A 25,213-nucleotide genomic window follows, 5' to 3' on the forward strand; every position below is an offset into this window, starting at 1 on the left:
TAGATTCCAAAATTGATAAAAAGAAAAAAAAAAAAATTAAAAGCGTCAGCAATTAAAGGGAAAAAAAATTGTATGCACGCAGTGCACTTAATATATTACGTAGTGCTGCATGTTTTCTCAAGCAACATGTTCTATTTTAGAAATGATTTCAAGGTAAGGGTCAATTTTTCTAATTTGGGTTCATGTGAGAACTAAAGCTATGTGCAAAACCAGTCTCAGTCAATTTTTTTTAATTTGGGTTCTATTTTAAATGTGTCCGAACGCAACTCCATGACTTGTTTAGTGAATGCTAATAATTTTCTAGATCAAATTCGGGTTGTTTTTGGCTGCACGACTAAATTCAAGTTTAAGTTAGATTAATTTCGGTTGTGAGTGTCAACTCCACCAAAAAAAATTCAAGACTTTAGCCTGAACCAAACTAAAAATTAATGAGCCAACCCAAACATAAAATCAATGGCACTGCCGCTAGTCTTCACCTTTCAATTTCTTTCCTTCAACGCTTCATTTTGCCATCTTTTGTTGAAGTAAATGAAACCAAACCCCATCATTTTCTCAGATGATTATAAATTGCAACCAACATAAAAATAACTGCAGCAATGACTCGTCATCATCTCCCTCACAAGACAAATAACAGATTAACCGAAGCAATCAGTGCTGTGCAGCCAGAGCCCAACTTCAGTGGACAGTTGAAGGTATCTGACTCAGATTCTAAAGAGCATGACTAGAAAAGTTTGCTTCCATTGATCATTGGTTTGTATGTCAACTAACCTCAGACCGCATTTACAATAAAGATATAGAAACCATTAAACAGAGTTCTAAGATTTACTGAAAACATTTATAGAGGAAGAATGAACTAGAATAGGCATGTCAAGTTTTTAACGAAAATACAACAACAAACCTTTGTCCCAAATACAAACAAGAAAAAAAAAACATTTCTTTTTTGTTGATCAGCAAGTTTTAGCACAGGTTTTGCTTATGTGCATGTAATTTTGCAGATTACTCTAGCAAAAAAAATTAGCAGAATTCAGAGGGGTCCTCGTGTCCAAAACACTCTGAACGCTGAGATACTAACTCAAAGGCAGTTTCCTGCTAAGCCAAAAAGCCAAACAACTACTCTACAAAAGAGGCAAAGTTCACTCGAAATAATGTCCACCCATTCAACACAATGCATGTCTAATCTGGGTTTATAAATATTATTTATATGTAAGATCCAAATCATGCTTCGTACATTTTGCTCCCAGAACAGATAAGGTAGAACTGGAAAAAAATAGCACTCCACCCTGCCACATTTAACAGCAAAATAGACATAAATCAACAATGGCAACCGAAAGAGGCTAAGTTAAGAGTGAAATGAATTGGTTAGCCTTGCTCCATCTAAAGGAAATTCCTCAGCCAAAATCCAAATTCTAATTGCACTAGTGAATTAACTTTAACGATTTATCATGCAAAGCAAACCTCATTTTAGAGTTGGTGGTCCCACAAAAAATAAATGGCATGCAGAAACAATGAAAATCAATCCAGTTCTATGTTTTGCAGATTATTTAAGTGCAAATAAGAAAAATATAGTTGCGCACAAAGAAATTTCTTTTACCTTTATATTACAACCAGAGCTGGCTAGAAGTCAAACAGAAACCTCAAGTCCGCTTCAGTTAATTTAGACAAGGCTTCAGCTGAATTGCCCACGGTCCTGGAGAAGACGTTAGAATAAAGTTAAAAACTCTAAAAATAAAGTCCGGCACCTAATAATTCAACTAATAATGCAACAGAAGGAATCATCATTACCCTTCAAACACGAGTTCCTTCTTCACTTGCAACCTCAGTATTCTTTCCTCTATGGAGTTTGCAATGATGAATCTCACAGTCCTATTAATATGGAATTATCATCAAACAGTTGTAGATAAGATTTGCCCATGAAATTAGATGATGCCGGTCTGTAGGATACCTTACTGGTTTAAACTGCCCAATACGGTGGATACGATCCTGAGCTTGTCTCTCCACAGCAGGATTCCACCATGGGTCCATCAAGAAAACCTATTTATATTACACAATCAAAAGATTTGTCCAGCGAAAGTTTCATCAAAATAATAAAAATAAGTGAATCTAAATATGTAGCTCATAATTTTTATGTATTTACATATCTAACACCTATACTTTCATATTAAAATAAACAAAAACTTGGCGTTTTAAACCAATACATGAACTATTTCACTTTAAAAACGTAATAATAGTGCTATTTTTTGTCATATTAAAATTTGGGTGCTATGTAAATATGAAAGTTTAAGTGTGAGATGTAAATACCTGAGAATAGTGCTATGTATGAAAATGCCACAAATTTACAAAAATAAAAAGATCGTTTTGTGCATTCACAAGGGCAGCCCACTCACATTAGATGCAACGGTAAGATTGAGAGCCACTCCACCAGCCTTAAGACTCATAAGGAATATTTTGCAACTGGCATCGTCAGTGAACGTCTTTATTGCCTTTTCTCTTTCAGATAGACTCATGCTTCCAACCAGTTGAACACATGTTATGCCAGACTGCCATATCAAGACTATTAGTTCAATCAAAACAAGGATATTCATTAATGGAAAAAGAAAACCGATAAATTACCTGCTGAAGGGAGAAATTAATCAAATCCAAAAAGGAAGTGAACTGACTGAATACAATCCCTTTAGCAGAACCATCACCTTCAATCATATTTCTTATTTCTTCCTTCTGAATGAAGAAGGATACATATAAGCTAGTAAAAGGTCATTAAATACTTTGACAGGAAAAAGGACAACACCACAATTGGGTCAAACCCTGAAGAGTCTTAATAGAGATAAACTAGTCACTAATTTTTAATAATTTACTTGGGCCTAATACAGATATAAGATATCTTCCCCTAAATTAGATAGTCATAACTTGAATAAATCACATATCCGTCTTGCACACAAAATATTGAAAACTAGAAGAAATTTCATTAAATCAATGTTATCAAATTGCATTCCATAAATCATTCATTAATAGACTCGCAATCCTTAAATAAATAGATATGACTGACATAAGAAGAACCGAGTTCAATTTTAAATAGCTCTCAAATGCAAACATTAGTTTTATTCACAATCCACATCAACAGTTAAAAAGGAAAAATAGTATATTCTAAGCAAAAGGTCATAATAGTTAAAGAAATCATAGATTAGGAATAACCCAGATGTAAGTCATGGAAGCTACATATCATCATGCACAACAGCACCAATAATAGCATCCGTGAAAGACAAACAAAACAGCCCAAAAACTAATAGAAATGACCCATAGAAGCAGCCATCCCAACCTCCAGCCCATAGAAACAATGACAAGTAGTATCAAGGATAGCACGTAAATGCAAAGTTCAAATAATAGACCAACTGCATGTAGCAGTCAACCCAAATTGGTGCTATAGTCCCACACAATAAAAAAAAAATAAAAAAAAAGAAAAAAAGAAAAAGAAAGGTGATTTTATTCCAAGACAAAAGTAATAAACCTAACTCAAGTTCAGGATGTAATTTAAAAATGATAATGATTCCCCACATAATGAAGAGTAAAATTAGAAGCTTCAAAGAAAATAAAAAGCACAAGCTTCAAAAATATTAACTATTAAGCTCAAACCTTTATTTTTGAAGCATTTTTTGGAGGGCTTCAGTTGAAAGAGCAGGAAAAAAAAAACAATTTTGAAGTGAATTTATGAAACAAAGAAAAAAGTTTAATTTCAAACAATGTTGCCAAGTTTAGTATGAATCCATATGGTTTAAATGAAATATATTTTAACTTGTCGGAACTTATTGAGACTGGATCATGTAGAGTCAGGCTTTTGCATGAATGCAACGCCTACCGTGATCACAACCTTGCACTTATTTTCATTTGAAAGAATATACATAAATAATAAAAGCCATTAAAAGGTTCATGAATATTTCTAAACATTTTAGCAATATATTGTTTTGATATGGCCCACAATCAAGAAATCAGCGTCAGCATAAATCAGGAATTATGCTCTGTTGCACAGTGCAATACCAGCTGGCATAAAACCAATAGTTCAGAATAGCACCAAGGCATAAATTAAGCATTATGCCATGTTGCACGGTGCAATGCTAGCTGTCACGAAACCAAAAGTTCGGAATAGCACCAAGGTTAAAATTATGATAGTAGCAAAATAATAAATGCATAGGAACAAGAGGAAGAAGTGGAATGAAAAAGAAAGAGGAAGGCGAGAACAAAGAAAGCTCAGCAGTTGTGGCTGGAGTTTAGAAGCACAAACATTAACTGTATCAAATTTTAACACTTAAATCCAGTTCCAAAAGAATGGGCATGATATCCTTGGCCCCATTAGTGCAATTCCACAACCACAAGGAAAAGGAACTGTGGTTTATCTCAATCTCCTGATTCCAAGTTGGAACACAAATGGTATGATAAATACCATAATAGAAACCGCTGACCAAATTCTGAATGATAACAATAAGCTTAAAATAATTGTACTTACGTGCAAAAAGCCTCAACAAAAGGGTAGCATGAGAACATCCTATGTCAAAAAATTATATCTGGAGAGAGTCACGAGCACATTACAAAATGCATGCAACCCCAATAATGTCTTTCAAATTAAATTTGTGGCTTTTTGGTACAATGAATTATTTTCATTAGCTTGTAACAATGCTCTGACAGATAGGTAGCTAAGTGAAGAAGGAATGGGCTGAATGAAGAAATAGAGGATGGTGAAGAAATAGGGACAGTAGTCAGTGATCAGCTAAAAATAGGGCCGAACTGCATCAACAGCACAAATTAATAATTTTTCTTTTTTTAAATGTCAAAGACATTAATAGAAGCCTACCAATGCATCAATTTTGGTACTGGTCTTAAAATCTTTTTTATCAATTCTTTGCAATATTCGTGAACGTTTAAAACCCCTCATAGATGATGCAGAAGTATTTCCTCCAGAATTGCAGTTTGTTGTCAAATCAACGGTGAGGGGTTTGGCACATGTTGGGCACAGCACATCTCCAGAAGCCGCAGAGTAATCAATTAAACAACCCTTACAAAAGGAATGATCGCAGGATGTAACCTGGAAAAATAATAACCAAGAAAAGAAGAATAGTCAGGCAATCAACCTAAAAAGGGCAACAACATCAATATTGACATGTTAAAAAAGAAGAATACAAGAGGAGATGGGATTCTGGATTGGTGAGCATGCTTTTGTGGGCATACATGCGCCTATTTCTATAAAGGCTTTTCTTGTATAATGTTCTTTGAAGAAGTTAAATAAAAAATAGCTCACCACTAGACCCTCAGCTGGATCATGACATATACCACAGTAAGCTTTGTTAGTATCACCAGTACCTACAGCAGAAGCATCCACGGAACTAGAGTAGACCACAAGATAGGGATGGTCAACAGCCTGTCATCATCAACTAACAACTCATCAGTCTGCAAAAATCCAAATTAATTAAGTTGAGCAGGTTTGAAAAGTAGCATCATCAAGAAGCCGCGAAGCACTCAGAATCACTAGTAAGTATTGGCTCTGTTTCACTAAGAAAATGAGTACTACATGAAAGCTTATAGAGAACCTTAGGATTGTGTTATTGCTCTGAATTTAAAAATAAAAACTAACTCAGTCTGTTTTGAAAAAAAAGCAATGTCTTATCTCGATTCTGTCTGATTAAAAATGATGGTAAATTGATGATAAAAATAGAATTTGTAAATGCTTTAGTAAAATGATCAAAATATTAATTAACAAAGAAGCACAAAAGATAGGGATTCTTGAGCAAAATATCATAAAAAGCATTCAGATTCATTTCACAAGACACTTTAATAGATCATTTGTAAACTCAAAATACCAAGATCCACCGGGATACCTGAATGGTGTAAACGCTTCCTGTTAAATAACTGAATTTTCAATCGGCTAGAACACACTGAATTCATCATGTAAAATGATCAATATTAATTAACCAAGAAGCACAAGAGATAGGGATTCTTGAGCAGAATATAATAAAAAGCATTCAGATTCATTTCATACACTTCAGCACATCATTTGTAAACTCAAAATACCAAGATCCAAGGGAAAGTCTGATTGGTGTAAACTCTGAGTGTTAAATAATTGATTTTTCAATCAGCTAAAACACAATGAATTCATCATGCACTTCGTTTGGGTACAATACCGACAAGATTAGCATTCAAAAGGTAAGCAGCATGCCTGTCGCAGTCTCGTCAATAGATCAAATATATGGGCGTAATTGTTCATCAAAGTCCCAGCTTCAGCATATCTGGAGCAAAAGAGAAATTCCAAACTTAAAAAAACTACCAAAAACCAACTTAAAAAAACTAGCCAAGACCAATGCAGAAGAAAAGGCTGCAAAACTGTACAAAACTCTTGGCAATAAATATAAAATCTTAAACATAGACTGCAGCTGCTGCTAATAAAAGAGGAGATATTAAGGTCATTTAGAACCAGAGACACAAAATAATGAGATTGGCTAATTCTATTTGGTAATCGAATACAAATTATCAAAGTAAAAAAAAAAAAGAAAAAAAAAGAAAAAAAAAAAAAAACTATTCAGTCTTAAGTTCAGATCGAGTTCAACCACAAACAACAAATTTCACAAATAATGTTTTTGCTGTAACTTAAGAAAAGCCAGCACAACGTCCCTCCAATAAACATCTTTTTAGTAGAACTACCTTATTGAATCCTTGCTCTCTGATTTCTCAAGAACTTTTGGTTGTCTTTGTTCGACCCAATGTTTGTAATCTTAGTTAGCGGTGAATAGCCTCAATTCGATAATGAAATTATAAGAAATGGGCTAACAAAATTTAAACCTCTAGTTAGTGTAAACATAAAATAATTTTTACAATAAATTAAGAACATCCGTTTTCACGGATCAACAAGTCAACAATGCTGAAAAGAAAGGGAACTCATAATCTCTAAATATAATGCATACATAAACTACAAGCAAAAGAAAAATGCCAAACTTAAAAAAAACACCCAAAACCAACGCTGAAGAAAATAAGGCTGCAAAACTGTACCAATCTCCTATGGCAATAAATATAAAATCATAAATACGGACTGCAGCTGCTGCTAATAAAAGGGGAGAAATTAAGATCATTTAGAAGCAGAGACACAAAATAATAAGATTGGCTCATTCTATTTGGAATAGAATACAAATGATCAGATTTATAGAAAAAAAAAAAAAAAAAACTATTCAGTGTAAAGTTCAGGTCTAGTTCAACCACAAAACATAACAAATTTTGCAAATAATATTTTTGCAATAACTTTAGAAAAGCAAACACGTCTCCTCAATAAACTTCTTTTTAGTAAAACTATTTTATTGAATCCTTGTTCCCTAATTTCTCAAGAACTTTTGGTTGTTTTTGTTCCACCCTATTAGCACATAGAGGTGGACCCCACTAGGGAGATAACAACGTCGTTGTATCATTTGACCCTGCCGTATTTTCTTTCTTTGATCCACATACCTCCCAGCTAATTCTGCAGGGACCCAGCTTTAATAGTTTACACCCCATTTCATCATCGCCACATCCACCACAAGCATTTACTACCTCCCTCTCCAGGCAACCATCTACTGTGTTGTGGCATCAGTGGCTCAACCGTCTTCATCCAGACATTATCTCTGCCATCTTCAAATGACAATCACTTTCTATACCTTCTACTATACTTTTTGTAGTACTTGTCCTCTTACTAAAAGTTATAAGCAACCATTTGTATTGTTCATAGGACAAAAATACAACTTGAGTTGATTCATAGATGACGGGGCTCATCCCCAATTCCATCATATCATGGCTATATATATTTCATTACGTTTGTTGACAATTTCGCTTAATTTTGTTGGGCATTTCCTATGCATACCAAATCTCAAATTACTAAAGTAACTCAAAACTTCATTTGCTTACTACAAAATCAAGTCACCACCAAAATTAAAATTCTACACTCAGATGACAGCCGTCCGTGAATACAATAATCGTGCTCTCAACCACTTCCTCACCACTCAAGGCATTCTCCACCAATAGTCGTGCCCATACACTTCTTAACAAAACAGATTGGTCGAACGTAAGCTCCGACATCTCCTGGAGACTACTACACCAAGCCTTTGCACCATAAACCTTATGGATGAATAGTTTGCTCACCGCTGCCCATCTCATCAATCAAATGCCTACCAAAACCACCCATTGCATATCTCCCTATGAGCACCTCCACAGATAACCCCCACAATACACACATCTTCGCATTTTTGGATGCGCTTGCTACCCATGGCAAAAACTCCAAACATCACATAAACTAGAACCATGATCAGCTCAATGCATATTAGTTTGTTACTCCCTCCAGCACAAAGGCTACCATTGTTATAATCCCAGCACCAACAAGTTCATCATCGCAAGGTACATGATCTTTGATGAAACTACATTTCCATTTCTCAAGCCCACACCAAGGGTTCCACCAAACCAACCCAACACTCTTCAACTCTTTCCTATATACCTCCATTCTTCCTCCAACCCACCTCATATCTCCAAACTATATCCATCAACCTCAACCACACCGAACCCATAAATCTTCCCCCTCATCAACAATTCAACACACCTTCACCTCATACTGCACCAAAAAAGAAGTGCACCACGGTACCTCCTCCCATGCATCCCATGACAACGCGCTCCAAAACCGGTCACCGCAAACCCATTCACAAACTCAATCTACATCACCATGTTCACCAACCTCATGATCCAACTTGCTTCACTCAAGCCTCTAAACATTCTTACTGGAGAAAAGCAATGACCGAAGAGCTTACTGCCCTCCAAAAAAAGGGAACATGAAGCCTAGTCTCTCACCGACCGACCAACCCATACTTGGATCAAGGTGGTCCTACACCACCAAAATTAACTCAAACGGCAAAATCACACGATACAAGGCCCGCCTAGTAGCTCAAGGCCACGAACAAAAGTATGGAATCAACTATCATGAAACCTTCAACCTAGTGGCCAAACTCCCCACCATTCGCATACTCCTAACGGTGGCTCTCCACAACAATTGAAACATTCTCCAATTTGACATCTCAAATGCTTTCCTCCATGACACATTAGATGAGACGGTCTAAAGACTCTCAACTTCCCAATAATATATTCTTATTCAAGAAGTCTATATATGGCCTCAAACTGTCTCCTAAGCAGTGGTTCATCACATTCTTTGAGTTCTTCACTACAAATCGGTTTAAATTCGGTAAGGCTGATTCATGCCAACTACTATACAATCACAATTGACAATCGCATAATTGTGCTCACCGATGTCAATGATATCTCATCACCGAAAACACCACCAGCGCAATCTCCAAACTTACCGCGAATATGGCTGCGAGATTTAGTGTCAAAACCTTGGGACTATTGGCTATTTTTTGGGCATCGAAGTTCAAAAGTCTGCTCACTCCTACTTTATAAGCCAATAAAGGTATGTCCTCCAACTCCTCCAAACCGCGGGAACGCAAGATTGCACCCCTCTCAGCACTCCAACACCAGCTCATCTATCAGCATCCTCCAATCAGAGCACTCCATTCCATAACCCAACATTATTTAGGCAATTGGCAGGAAGCTTATTATACCTCACCATCACTAGACTGGACATGGCCTATGCGATGAGTATGCTATGCAACACATGCACTCTCCATCCACAACCCACTATTCATCTCACCCCAACTTCTTCGCTATTTAAAAGGAACCTATAAATTTGGTATGGCAATTCAACATGGCAATCTCCTGCTACACTCATGTCAGCGCAGATTAGGCTAGGAACCAAAGTGACAGAAAATCCATTACAGGCGTCTGCTCCTTTATTAGTGACGCCCTCATCTCCTGAACTAATGAAAAAACAACCAACAGTGACGAAATCGTCAATCGAAATAGAATATCGGGCGCTAACCACTGTTGCCACTAACATGATATGGCTCCGCAGACTCGTTCAGGAATTTGACATTAGTATCCAACAACCTACTCCACTCTATTGTGACAATATCTCGACTATCTCGCTTGCCAACAATCCGATTTTTCATGCTTGGACAAAACATATAGAGATTGATTATCATTTCATCTGTGATCACATCCAAACCAACCATGTTCAAATTGACCACATCCACACTCAAGATCAACCTGCAGACATCCTTACCAAATCACCTCCAAAGAGACAATGAACTTCGCACCAAGCTCAACGTTTTTCCTCGACTCGTCAGCTTGTAGGAGGGTATTAGCACATAGTGTTGGACCCCACCAGAGAGTATACTCACACCTTATAAGTAATTTTGTTTCTAGCATTTCTAGAATATTCTCTAATCATTTACTCTGTATTTACTACCAACAATGAGGTGAAATGAACAACAAAACTTTACCAATGTACAATAAGCTTTCTCTTCTTCCTCCTCTGAAAACCCTCTCTAGCTGTGCTAATCGGATTCTATTAGACCCAATGCTATCTTAGTTAGCGCTGAATAGCCTTAATTCAGTATTGAAATTTTAAAAAATGGGCTAAATTAAGCCTATAGTTAATCTAAACATGACATAATTTTTACAATAAATTAAGAATGTGCATTTTCACGAATCAATAAGTCAACAATGCTGGAAAGACAAAGAGCTCATGATCTCTAAATATAAAGCAAACACAAGCAACAAATAACTGTCACTAATAACACATCCATGCCTACTTTGTACGACACCAATGCCATCCAAAATGAAAATATTTGAGCTCAATATTTTATTAGAGAATTGGAAATAGTATTTTTATTTTATTTTATTTTATCTATGTTTTAAGCTACCAATAAAATGTAGCATACTTGGCTTAGAACTCACATTTGCCTCCAAAGAATAAAAATAAAGAGAAATAGTGCATGAGATAATAGAAAATAAGTACTAGGTATTATTTAACAATTTAAAAATATATATTTATTATTTCGAGCACCCACATAAATGACTCGCATAGTTAAGCACCAACATACATAATACATGTGCACTTACTTGTGGTATAATAATTGAGGATATAATTTTCTACCATGAGGCCATAAGTTCAAATCAAATATAATTACCTTTTGACTCAACTTTCATTAATAAAAAGTCATATATGAGGAATTTTCCCTAAAAGCTAGGTTGATTGACACTCTAGTGGGTCCCACTTGTTATATTTTTATTTATGACTCACATTTATTTTAATAACTTATGAGATTTATTTTTGATTTTCATAACTCATAACTTATGTCATAAATTATGACAACTTATGATATTTATTTTGATAACTTAAGTCATTAATTTTCTTAACTCATAACTTATGTCATAAATTATGACAACTTATGATATTTATTTTGATAACTTAAGTCATTAATTTTCTTAACTCATAACTTATGTCATAAATTATGACAACTTATGATATTTATTTTGATAACTTAAGTTATTTATTTTCTTAACTCATAACTTATGTCATAATTTATGACAACGTATGATATTTATTTTGATAACTTAAGTTATTTATTTTCTTAACTCATAACTTATGTCACAAATTATGACAACGTATGATATTTATTTTGATAACTTAAGTTATTTATTTTCTTAACTCATAACTTATGTCACAAATTATGACAACGTATGATATTTATTTTGATAACTTAAGTTATTTATTTTCTTAACTCATAACTTATGTCACAAATTATGACAACGTATGATATTTATTTTGATAACTTAAGTTATTTATTTTCTTAACTCATAACTTATGTCACAAATTATGACAACGTATGATATTTATTTTGATAACTTAAGTTATTTATTTTCTTAACTCATAACTTATGTCACAAATTATGACAACGTATGATATTTATTTTGATAACTTAAGTTATTTATTTTCTTAACTCATAACTTATGTCACAAATTATGACAACGTATGATATTTATTTTGATAACTTAAGTTATTTATTTTCTTAACTCATAACTTATGTCACAAATTATGACAACGTATGATATTTATTTTGATAACTTAAGTTATTTATTTTCTTAACTCATAACTTATGTCACAAATTATGACAACGTATGATATTTATTTTGATAACTTAAGTTATTTATTTTCTTAACTCATAACTTATGTCACAAATTATGACAACGTATGATATTTATTTTGATAACTTAAGTTATTTATTTTCTTAACTCATAACTTATGTCACAAATTATGACAACGTATGATATTTATTTTGATAACTTAAGTTATTTATTTTCTTAACTCATAACTTATGTCACAAATTATGACAACGTATGATACTATGTAAGTTTAATGTTCGAAGCATTAATATACGAGCATGTTTTATTTATTTGCAGTAACTACTCCTGTTTCTCTTCATTCGCAAGCTACATCTATTCAAACTTTCAATGGGCTTAATTTCTCTGAATGGCGTGAGCAAGTCTAGTTTCACCTTGGTGTTCTGGATCTTGATTTATCACTTACGACTGAGAAACCCCCTGCTCTTACTGATTCTAGCAGTGCTGAGCAAATATCTTTCTATAAAGCTTGGGAAAAATCGAATAGATTAAGCTTAATGTTTATGCGAATGACTGTAGGCATGGATGTGTTTTGAGCTTCAAGATGAAGAAGGTGAGTGCGACACCAATGCCATCCAAAATGAAAATATTTGAGCTCAATATTTTATTAGAGAATTGGAAATAGTATTTTTATTTTATTTTATTTTATCTATGTTTTAAGCTACCAATAAAATGTAGCATACTTGACTTAGAACTCACATTTGCCTCCAAAGAATAAAAATAAAGAGAAATAGTGCATGAGATAATAGAAAATAAATACTAGGTATTATTTAACAATTCACTAATAACACATCCATGCCTACTTTGTACGAGTTTCAGATTATGCATTAGACAATTTGCAGTCGTGGGGTATTAAAGAAAGAAACTCTATCTGCACATGTACAATCTAGCTAAATTGGACATTCAAATAAAAAAGTAATTAATTGGACATTAAAAAAAAAGTGAAAGCACAGCATAAGTATAACCGATGTAATTTTCTATTCAAAATATATTTAGATAAATGATGTAAAAAATCATAAAACAAACTAAACAAAATTCTCATGCATCGGTAATGCCATAACTGCAAGAGTTTAAAGAACTGCTTGATTTGCTACAAAAGGAGAACACCACATTTCTTGCTAAAGAGTTTCAAAACTTTCGGGTGTTTGGTTAAATGAATTCCAAATGCAGTGTAAAATTACAATGCATTTAGAATTCATTATCTACTTCATTTTTAATATATTTGAAATGTGTTAGATTTGGGCGAATTCCAAATACACAATTTTATTTACGCAGCCTAACGTCCATTTAGCCACCACTCGTCTACCCATCCCTCGTCTCCCATCATTGTCCGCCACCACCGCCTTATCATTTGCTGCCCATAATCATCAGTCACAGTTCAATCCACCACTGCCTACTAGCCTACCCACCCTCACTCGCTACCGCCCCCATCACCGCCCGTGAACATCGGTCCTTCGCTGGCTGCCACTCGCTCACCCTCCCTTTGCCAGCCACACACTTCAGAGAGCGAATATTGCCACAACACATTAAAAAAGAACTAACTCTCAATGCACACAAAGCCAATGGAATCCTTGATTTTGGACTCGGTGTCTTTTACTTTTCCTCCTGTAAGAAATTAATGTCGAAAATTAAACCATAAGGAACTATGAAAAAGTATTGTTGAGGATGAGCTCTTAAATATTGTGGGAATCGATGATGTAATATTTCGAAGTGCATAGAAAATCAGATGAAAGAAAAATAAGGTCAAGTGTAACTTCAATCTGAAAAAAAAAAACTCAATTTCTTTAAGAAAACTTGATGCTCGATAATAAAATGCCACATTCAATATTGACATATGAAAAGTGATCCTTGTTTTGAGAGGCGTTAATGGAGCGCGACCTGCGAGCGCCCATGGGCGGGGTGGGGAGGGGTGCGAGCCAGTTCGCCCCAACCCCACGAGGGGGGCACAATTCTCATGGGGCTTATGCACTGGATCACTCTATACGCCCCGAGAGCTTAATTTACGTTTCAATAGAGGATGTGTCTCACTGTTTAGGTAAATAAAAGAGAAAAAAATCCCTAATTCCCACACATAACATAACAAAACAAGAGTTCCACAGTCGTCTATTTTCTCTCCCACGGTCGCATGAAGACGACCATTGAATCGTCTTCTTCATCTCTCCCACAATTGCATGCAGATGCTCCCGCAACAACCATTACATCATCTGTCATGCAGCCAATCTCGCACGCAGACACCTGCAACAAGGATTGCCGCCATCCTTCTTCCTCTCTCCCACAGAACGTCTCTCTTCCGCATAACTTCTCTCTTGCTGAGCTTTCTTTTTTCTGCAGATGCTCTTCCTCTCTCTCGCGGCTTCATTTTACCGGGTAATCAAATTAGGCGCAATTTTTAAGATGTTATAAGTAATTAATAGATTGTTTCACTATAGCTACAATAAGTTTATTGTAGCTACAATAATTTCACTGCAGCTACCGTAATTTCACTATTTTTGCTCGATTTTTTTTTTTAAATTTGATATGTTAAGTTAGTTATTAACTTCTAATTACTTGAATTTACTTTAGCTACACTATTTTTACCTAATTTTTTTTATACTTTGGTGCTTATGCCCGATGTTTTGAGGCTTGCGTCTCGCCTCGTAATAGCTAAAACGCCCTGCCTAACGCTCACACATTTTAAAACATTGAAGATGATTAAAAAAGCCAAGGAAATGGTCGAGATATAAGATTGATGGGCTTTATAATACCACAAGTAAAAGATTAACAAGAGTTGCAATTAATTTAAACAAAGATACAAACAATTCACATTGAAGATTAGGCCATATGAAAAAAGAGTCCTACCAATACTCAACTTTGAACTCCAACGTTAAATTCTCAATCTTGAACTCAACTGAATCTAAATTTTATAATTGCTGTATTCTTAAGAAACAAACAAATAAGAGTTGGCCTCTAAAATGCTAGAAGAGAGCTCATAACAAAAAATTGAAATTAGTTCACATTAATTCATGGGGATCGTTCCCCATCAAATCTTTAGGAGGCTAGCTATAATACCTCTCTTTCACTAAAAATTGTACCCATAAGGTGTAAACAATGGAAACTTATTCTTCTATGCTAAGATAAAACATAAATGCTCTAGAATTTGAGCAAGGGATAAAAATAAAGCACTATACCAATATTACATTTTAAGGGGAGAGAAAAAAACACAACACAAAATTAAATATGAGTTTTACAATGCTTTGGTCAAAAGGTCTACATTCACTTTTTAGTTACCCGAGGAGAAAAATCACTTAAAAGGAGAGGTCAGCACAAATGGTGATTTCTCAGGCAAAAGCACATGAGAAAATAAAAAACATTGCGGAGATATAAAAAAAACGTAGAGAGAATTTATATCAGGTAGAATGAAAAAGGGTAAAAGAGGTCCAAGAGCCTTAAGTGAACGTTTACGACAATCACCATGCTTATATGCCTTCATAAATGAATGCTACCATGTATATATATTTAGTTGTATAACCCCTAAAATAAGATAGATATTGGAAGTTAATATAGATCTTGGTACTTTAAAGTTAGAACCAAACATAAAGGCTAATTGAAGATGATAAGAGATTGGAAGTTACTATTACTTGGGATATTAACAACAATTATATGATGAGTCAGAGTACGACAAAACACTAAGGGGTTGTATGGCAACGAATGAGATTTAAGTAGGATTTTGTAAATCTTGTAAATCTGAATTTAGTAAATCATAGAAAGCTTAAATCCCAAAAATTATTTAGCAACAGATTTAGTAAATCTTACCAAACTGTTTGATAACTTCTATCAGGATTTAAAAGGTTATTATGTTTGTTAAAAATAAAAGTTATAATTAAATCATGATTAATATGTAAATATTAAATATAACTAAATTCAATTTAAATTATATTTTAATAATTATGGTTAATAATTAATTATTAATAAAATTGCATTAAAATAATTACTTTTTATAAAATAATTTAAAACTAAGAAATTATATTAATTAAGAATTAATTTGAATTTTATTAAATAATTTATTTTTTTTTAAATACAACTCTCTCAGCCTATACTCCCTATCGCCTAGTTTCGTTTAAATGTCATTCTCTTATCTATCCAAAACCCTAACTTAAGTTCCTTCCCCTCAATTTCGCCCAAAACCATCGCCTTCGTGATTGAACCCTTGTGATACTGTCAAATTAGAGCTAGCTGGGAAGATGACGATGGGATCGCGACATACAAAGACCCAAAACTCACATATTTCCCCTCTCGAAGATTCGATCCTACCTGAAACCTTAAAGGAAAGTAACTCATATCTTCATTTTCACAGGAAGCACCCATCCCAACGTTAAATCTGCAGCGCCAATTTAAATCCACAAATTCAGAAAATTTAGTAAATCCCATATTTCCATATAAAATCCGCAAAAATTCAGATTTATCGTAGCTGCAATTTATTATGTTCTTAAAGACTGTATGATAAGATTGAGCTTAAATCCAGGTTAAATAACAGTGTAAATTCATTGTGATACATGCTTGAACTCATATCACAAAAATACTAGCAAAATTGATACCCCGGGTTAAACAACAGAGCCATTACGACAATTTTTTTGATGAAATGCATAATAGTTCATAGGGTGTAGAAATTTCCTTAAATGTTTCCAAAATCCAAATTTATTATGTATAATTATTATTGATATATTGCTCTTTAAATGATCCCAAGCGAGATGACTGATGCATGTTGGAGAAGATACATAATCCTGAGCGGAAACAAATTTGCTCTAAGAAAGGTCATCCAAAATAAGCACTTTATGGACGAGCAGCCAAAAAACACAAACAAAAAGAATTCTCAAAAGAGGTTCCCAAGAAAATTTCTCAAGGGCATGATTGAGATACAATAATCAAATCAATCATAATAAAGATAGCTACTTTTAAGCTGCATAACACATTATGTTTGAAGCATCGTTGAGTACCAAGATATAAGTTTATTTTATAAAAAATAAATCAAATGTGTATTACTTTTATAAGATGAAAAATTTTGAATGAAAGTGAGATTTGTGCTAAGGCAAATGCATGTGATCTAACAAAAGCAAAGGGAATGATAAAATAAACTTAAAAAATTATTACACTGCAAATGGGTTTCATATAAAGAGTATGACACAATACACTCTTCAATAAACAAAACACTAGAAAATTGAATATGATTATCAATGAAGGCATAAGAGAATGAGTATAAAAGTAGAACTGCCAAAGACAATGAGTCGATACAAAAAAAATTAGTAGCACACCTCATCACAAAATGACAATTTGTAGCTCTTAATTATGGACTCTTCTTAAATAAATAGAAATAAAGAAGCTATTTTTCACATTTTAAAAATTTTAATATTTTTCTTATCTGCATATTAATCTGAATGGAAAATACAAGTTTGGATCAAAATAAAAAAAGTCTTTATTTTGATTAAATAGTTACTTGATAATTTTAACTACAAAGTTTAAGATGTTGAAAAAATAATTAGAAAAAAAGCTAGAATCAGAAATGTTATTTTTAATGAAATGAAAAAGTGGTCAAATAACAATAAAAATGAAATTTTTGATACATATTGACGTAGATAAATAAAAGCCTTACATATTGATAAGAGGTGAGAGATACTGGCGAATAATCATGATAAACTTGAGCCAACACTTTCGTGATAGTAGTCCAAGGATTCCGCAAAAGTTCAAGCCTACTAATTGCTATTCTCCTCTGTTTTTGTTATTACTAATATCAGATGAGGTGGAATGTTAAAATAAAAGTTGTCCAGGGATTCTGCAAAAGTTCAGGCCTACTTGCTACTCTCCTCTATGTTATTTGTTATTTACAAATATCAGGTTAGGTTGAATGTAAAAGTAAGAGTTGTGCATGTTAAAGATTCATAAAGCTAGCAATGAAAATAAAGTTGATACTCTCTATAAAAACACAAGAAGAGATTGGTTGAGATATCCAAACACAAGAAATCTCAACAAAACAAATGCTTCAATAAAGTGAACAAGGAGCAAAATGGTTGACACAAGTTATTAATTATTAACACTATACATCAAAATTAAAGAAAATATAAAATCAAAATTAATGTCAAAATATACAGTCAAAATGACAAGATGCGAACTTCATTGTAGTATTGTAGCTACAATAAAATCACAATGCTCACATTAATTCCATTATAAAACCTGCGTGCTTATGTTTCTATTTTTGTAAAAATAGAAGCTATCAGCCTCGCAGAAGAGGTTTGGATAGTGTGAAAGCTGCGAAACTGGGGCCTTGCAGCAGAGGGAGAGACATCTAGATTGTGCGATGGTGGCAGGTGAGGAGCTGCGAGCTGAGTGTGGGTCTTGTGCACGTGACCTAGAAGATGAACGGAAGGGAGGAGGTGGATGGATCGCACGGCACTTTCTGCGATTGTTTGTTCTACCTGTGGAAGACTGCAAGAGAGATGCTGCGGAAGACTACAAGAGACAAAGTTGTGATTCGGGTTGGTCTAAGAAGCGACACGATTAGAGCTTTTATTTTCTTTTAAATTATCCCATTAGTGAAGAAGACTACTCACTTTTAAAATTGCACATTTATAAATAATAGTAAGCTACATTATGAATTAAACCAGACTTCTCTCAAGAAACCAGTAATTTAGAGTTAGGCCCGAATCATCAAATCTGATTTCCAGCAAAAAAAAAAGAAAAATTTAAATGTTCAAAAGTCTAATATAAGTGTCTTTCTGTTCAACGTTTACAACTCTTTAGAAATAAGCTAGGAATAATGGCTACCTAGCAAAAGTAGACCAACTCTCAATCTAAATAATTGTCTTCCTCTTTTAATTGAGAACATCCATTCATCTTTACCAAGCTTTTTGGGTCAATAACTTGAACAAAATAAGGGCCAAAGTCAAAAATTATATTCTTATCCTATACTGTCCTAAACTTAGAGAAAATCCAAGCATGTGCAACATGTATGATAATTAAATACTCCCTAGTTCAGCCTGCAGCTTAAATCTAGCAGTGGGTGCCAAATAAGCATTGTAACCTAGATATTCTGGAACAAGTTACATTTGGTGCAACTTCTCAATAAAGGTTCTTTGGTTACCTTGATTATAAAAGAGGAATTATAACCCTGAGAATACATCAGTTCTGAAATGTAGAAATTAACTAATACAAAAGAAACCAGGAAAGCTGACAGTATTGCACAACTCACGTGCCAAATTGTAGACGGCTTTGGGTGTACAAAGCTTCATAGAACTCCTCTTCTTTTTTGTCAAGAGAATCACGTCTTAAGGTAACCTGGAAAAGAGAAACAAAGATAATAATTCACGTTCTTGTTTCCACTCATTTTTATAATATGAAGAAATAGAAAGCACTTACTATCCTTGGCGGAAGCGCAAGATCAGAAGCTCTGCCCAGCTTTGTACGCCTCAGCAATATGCTGCTTAATACTTTTTTCTTCAGAAGAATCATTGCTCGTTGGGGTTTGTCTCGATCATACATGAATTCTTTAATTGGTTTTGATATGTACTAAAGAAAAACACATTAGTTAAACTAAAACAGCCACGTGATCCAAATGTTATTACTAAGATGACAGAAAAAAGAAAGAATTGCAATCTGTCTCACTCTGTTCCACCAGCAAAAGTGCCTCACTCTAGAATGTGGACAATTCGGACAGTCTTTTGTAGAACTGAGAAAACAGAAAGATGGAAATTGTTTTGATAGAACGAAGCAAACTGGTTTTCATTTGTCTGGATGGGACAACGGTAAAACTGAAAGCTATCGATATCACAATAAGTTTGATTCAAAATAAACTATATTAACAATTTGTAATTATAATTCCTAGGCATATTTGATTGCAGATTGTAAAGTACAGAAGCCCTATTTCATAAAATCACAGTGAAAGTATATAACTAAATCTCTACAGCAGCATAAAAGTCTCAATTGAAAGTGACTTCAAAAAAAATAAAATATGCTTGAATGCAAAATCATGTGCTAAGAGAGCTCTTTTTAATTAGCACTTACCCATAATCCAGAATTTTACAATTACAATCTCTGCACCGGTAGAATGAATATGGATCAATTTGGATGAATCGAACCTACACAGAGCGAACAACACCCTCAGTCAATATAGAGAAACACCGGATGGCAAACTAATAACACCAGGGATATGCATAAACAGACCAAAGAGTATAGTTCTCCAACACGATTTTGCAAAGGAGTGCCGCTTAAAGCCCACTTGTACAAAGAATGCAATGCAAAGACAGCCCTTGCAGTGTTGCAACTTCTATCTTTTATGAAATGAGCCTGTAAAAGTATTCCATCACCTTTGTGATAAAACATTTTTTATTACTCAAGAGAAGACGAAAGTGTAAAAATAATCCCTGGTTATTAAAGAGTGCTGAATTAGTCTTCAATTTTATTTCAATTAGGTTGAAATACTCCTACCTAAAAGTAGTAGTGAATTGTTTTAGCTCATATAAATATAATTTGGGAAGTAATTTGACAGTTTTATAGATTCTGGGACTAAAATGACTCCAACCATTTAAACAATTTTATCTTATTAGTCATATGCTCCAGATAGTTGACAGAATTATCCATAAAAAAAAATTGAAGAAAGAAAAAACACATCATAGAAAGAAAAAAAGTGAAATAAGAAAAATAAAAATTACCTCATCCAAAATTATCCTCTCCCATTCGACTGAATGCAGAACCGATGCTCCACTAAGCTTTGCTTCCATGTTGTTAATGGGTTCTTCCCCCTTTTTATTTCGTCTTAGTTTCTTCTTTTGCCTCTCCTCAATAGCCTCATTATCTTCCTCAAAAGGTAGATTCTTCTTCTTCCAGTTGAAGTTTTTCAGTTTCTTCTTCTTAACTTGCTTGGCCTGCTTCGCTGTCTGTTGAGCATTCGGTCCGCAAAAATACGTCAAATGAATCTTCATCTTATTCGGATATAACTTTTTCCCGCAATAACGACAAATTTCCTTCGGAGGCATCATGTGCTTCCGATAGTCATTCTCAATCGTGGAGTAAGTAGTAATCACAAAGTCATAATCATTAAAATTATAGGCAGCAGCGGACCTCTTAGGCCCGTGAAAGACCAAAACCCTGACCCTCCCCTTTGCCGTGTGCGCGTCAATCTCGCCCACCCATTGAATCACAGCAACAACTGGGCAAATCACGAGAGTGCACTTCACCCTTGGCATTGGACCCCTCTCATATCCTCGGAACTGAGGCTCAGCCAAGCCATTGCAGGGTAGTGTGCCGCGTGACCGGGCGGTCAGAACGAGCGATATTGCCTGAATGGTCTTCCCCATCCCCATCTCGTCGGCAAGTATCCCCCCTCGAACATCGGATTCCTCTTGCTTTAGAGCCCAAGCAAGCCACTCTCTCTGGAAACGAAGGAGAGGGAGAATAACGTCCTCCGAAGGCTCCATTGTCTCCGCAAACAACGGAGGGTCATCAGAGTCATCGCCGCCATCCTTGGCCAGCACAGCAGTTACCCACTTCTCATTCTCATCTTCCCATTTCTCCCACTCCAGTTTTGTACCATCGTGGCTCTTCCTCCGCGATCTCCTAGCCCTTCTCGGCATAACAGGGAGACGGACATTAGGCTGAACGGGGAGCAAGGCCGGCCCTTCTTCTTCGTCATTTGATAGGAAAACATCTTCCGAGTCAGATGAGGGAACGTAGTCCTCGTCAGTGAATCCATTAGAGATTTTTTCATCGCTTGCCTTGCGACCCTTGCCGCCTGCAGGAAACACAATCAAAAGGTCAGGATTTCAGAAAAAGCGTTAGGTGCAGGGATCGAAGAATGGCAATCATGCTTTTAGGGTTTCGTCCTCGTCGGCGCGCCATTGGAGAATGATAGACAGCAGCGGGAGGGTTTTAAAGAGGTATATTAAGAGAGCAAGTAGCAGTTGCGGATAATAGAAACGGCGGGAACTTCTGATACCGATGGGACTGCGAAGCGGGACGGGATGGACTGGTGTCCGTCAAAACGCCTATACGATGGGTTTTACGCTTTGGATGCACGGACCTTAACTCGAAATCAATGGCTAATAACCGTGCCATGTTGTTATAGAGCAGTTACTGTTGTTCTTGGGATGAAATAGCAGGCGGGAGCATGCGCCACCTGTCTGGGAATCAAGCTGATGCTACTAACGGTGATGATTGGGCGTAAATTTGGGAATCGGTGAAGGTTAATAGATTTACGGGGAAATCAATGGTAGGGCTGTTAGAACGGTTACTTGTTCCCGAACAGCTCGTGTTCTGTTCAGAAGTTCATGTTTAGCTCATTAAAAAGCTCGTAAGTTAACGAGTCGAACACAAATTAAGATGTGTTCGTTCGTGTTCGGCTCATTTTGACACTAAATACTACTCATCAAATATATATATATATATATATTAAATAGTATTTTAAAAAAATCTAATTGACTAAAAGGCTACAGAGTTTTATAATCAATTAAAATATTAATTAAAAAAAATCGAATAAAAATTATTAAATTAAATTCAAATGATCTTTTAATATAAATAATAACTTTTAAATCTTGTTTAAACCCTTATTATCTTATGTCTACATGATTAGGACTGTTAAAAGGACTCTTTGTTTGTGAACAGCTCGTGGAGTTTTATAATCAATTAAAATATTAATTAAAAAAAATCGAATAAAAATTATTAAATTAAATTCAAATGATCTTTTAATATAAATAATAATTCTTAAATCTTATTAAAATTGTTATTGTTTTATGATTGTATGATTAGGATTGTTAAAAGTATTATTTGTTCTTGGACTTCTTAGACCCCTCGTGCTGTAACTCTTGGTTCCATCGTCTGGCACTCATAAACCTGCCCGCCGTGTTAGGCTTGTTTACACCCCTAATCAATGGTTTTGATTAGTCTGTCAAAAAAAATTGTTATTTGTGAATAGCTTGTGTTCGACTCGTCCGTTAATTAAACGAGTTGAACACGAATAAATTTGTAAAGCTCAAATTATAAACAAGCCGAACACAAACAACTTTTTATTCGTTCGTGTTCGGCTCGTTTTAACTTGAAATAACAACATTATATAATTATTTATATAAAAATATATTATATATATTTATATCTAAATTTAAATTGTAACATCTTGTGTGACAATGTGGTTAATGTTTTTTTTTCAGATATTTGATCCAGGTTCGAATGCAACACTTTACATCTATTTTTTTAAATTTAATTTTAACGAGCCAATTTCAAGCCGAACACAAACACGAATATTTAAATCGAGTCGAACCGAGCCGAACACGAGCCTAGCATGAGCTCGCTCAAGTTCGGCTCGTTTAGAGCCCCAGTCTCCATTTTTTGGATGAAGGTGTAAACGAGCAGCGAGCCAAGTGTTTCTTGAAATTTAGCTCATATGTAGCTCATGTACGTTTCATACAATGGATAGCTGTGGGAAAATAGAATTTTAGCAGGCTCCGCCCGAAATAATAAAACCTAACCCGCCCATGTCAGCTCTACGAATGAGTTATTTTGGAAGAGTGGAGCACAAGTGATAGTGCTGCATTAATGCATACCATCTAGGCTCAAGTCGTTGATTTACCATTATTATGTGACATTGTTATATTGCATCATTTGAATCCAAGGCACATAAAACACGCACAAATGTAGTCACACACAAACAAACAACAAACGAACTAGATCACAACTACGAAATTGCAAATATTCATGCACTTCAGAGCTTGATTAAATTCATAAAATCACATAAAAAGAAAAAGGAAAATAAATTATTTTCATTTTAAGGTCAGTGGGCCGGCCAGATCTATATAGTGGCCAGGCTTGACTATGCGAATCAGGCTCCAGACCGGCCCGAGCCCGTTTTGACTGGTTAAAGTAGCCTGCGCCAAGCCCGACCCGACCAACGCTGAGGTCTCGTTCGGGATAAGCTAATGTTTAAAGAAAAAAATGATTTCATTTTAAGGTCTGTGGGCCGGCCAGATCTATGTAGTGGGCGGGCTTGACTATGCTTTTTCAAATAGAAATCAGGCTCCGGCTCGGCCCGAGCCCATTTTGACTGGTTAAAGTAGCCTGCGCCAAGCCCGACCCGACCAACGCTGAGGTCTCGTTCGGGATAAGCTAATGTTTAAAATGACTTGTAAATAATTCAGTTCGTGTTCGACTTACTTTAATTTCAAATTCGTTCTTGTTAGTTCGTTTGGCTCGATTGTTTAGCTATATAAATTTACATATTTTATCATTTAACTCACAAAATATTTTTATTTTTTAATATTTTTTATGAAAATAGAAAAACAACATAATTCCCTTCGGCATTTTATGAAGTATAAAAATTTGGTTTTAGAAATCACTTTTACATTTAAATAGGTTTTCCAATTATGATTTTTTAAAATATAAACAATATGAGACTATGGGTCCGTTTGGGGCAGCTTGTTTGGTGTAGTGGCGTTTTCAAAACCCATCTGGTCTATTTGGGTAAACTACGTTTTGGCAGCTTATGAGTTTTCAAAAAGCCGAAAACAACGTTTTCACATCGCACCTATCTAGGTGCGGTGGCACCTATTTAGGTGCGATGAGAACTTTCTGGCAGAGATTTGACTTTTAAAAAATATAAAAATTTATAATAGTCATCGCAACTAATTATGAGCAGTTTATTTATATATAAAAGAAGAGTCAAAAGGTGATTGGGCGTAATTCTTATGGCCAAGAGGTCATTCGGATACATATAACCAATTCTAATTTATTTACACATGCAGAAAAGAACGGGTCAGCGGGATCTTTCTTTTGGGAAAAATCATATGGTATTTACATGCATACCACCATATTTTAAGGACATTTACATACATACCACCCAAATGCTATTTATTTACATATCTAACACCTAAACTTACTTTCTTTATAATTTTACCACTCAAAATGATTTAAAAAAAAAGATTAATATATATAGAAATTTAAAATAAAATGTATATTACTAAATAGGGGCTTTTACATAAATAGGGGTTTTTACATAGATAGATATATATATGTATATATATATAGTCAAATAGAAATTTCATTGATAGGAAGCCGATACAAGGTTTTAGTCAGCGGGTGCTAGGAACTCACTCACAATGTATACAAGACTTAAAAAAAGGTATCCAAAATGTAC

At 34.7% G+C, this 25,213-nt stretch overlaps 1 protein-coding gene across 2 annotated transcripts; it reads right to left on the reverse strand.

The window, feature by feature from the left end:
* Positions 1–867: 867 nt before the first annotated feature.
* Positions 868–22,114, reverse strand: LOC110032652 (DNA repair protein RAD16). Of its 2 annotated transcripts, XM_020736348.1 has the most exons (16): positions 21,900–22,114; positions 20,745–21,823; positions 20,257–20,379; positions 20,098–20,171; positions 19,699–19,762; positions 19,453–19,602; positions 19,286–19,371; positions 6,200–6,269; positions 5,285–5,404; positions 4,841–5,071; positions 2,611–2,715; positions 2,385–2,537; positions 1,943–2,031; positions 1,783–1,863; positions 1,592–1,687; positions 868–1,280 (listed from the first exon to the last, which is right to left on the reverse strand). In XM_020736348.1, the coding sequence occupies exons 1-15, from the start codon at positions 21,928–21,930 to the stop codon at positions 1,615–1,617; spliced, it is 2,529 nt and encodes an 842-aa protein (XP_020592007.1). In that variant the 5' UTR covers positions 21,931–22,114; the 3' UTR covers positions 868–1,280; positions 1,592–1,614. The 2 variants fall into 2 exon arrangements, with proteins under 2 accessions (XP_020592007.1, XP_020592008.1); XM_020736349.1 differs by lacking the exon at positions 868–1,280 and having other exon boundaries at positions 1,607–1,687; positions 1,948–2,031.
* Between the last annotated feature and the right edge of the window lie 3,099 nt (positions 22,115–25,213).

This window comes from Phalaenopsis equestris, unplaced genomic scaffold (assembly GCF_001263595.1).
Source record: "Phalaenopsis equestris unplaced genomic scaffold, ASM126359v1 Scaffold000994, whole genome shotgun sequence".
In the NCBI taxonomy this organism is placed as follows: Eukaryota; Viridiplantae; Streptophyta; class Magnoliopsida; order Asparagales; family Orchidaceae; genus Phalaenopsis; species Phalaenopsis equestris.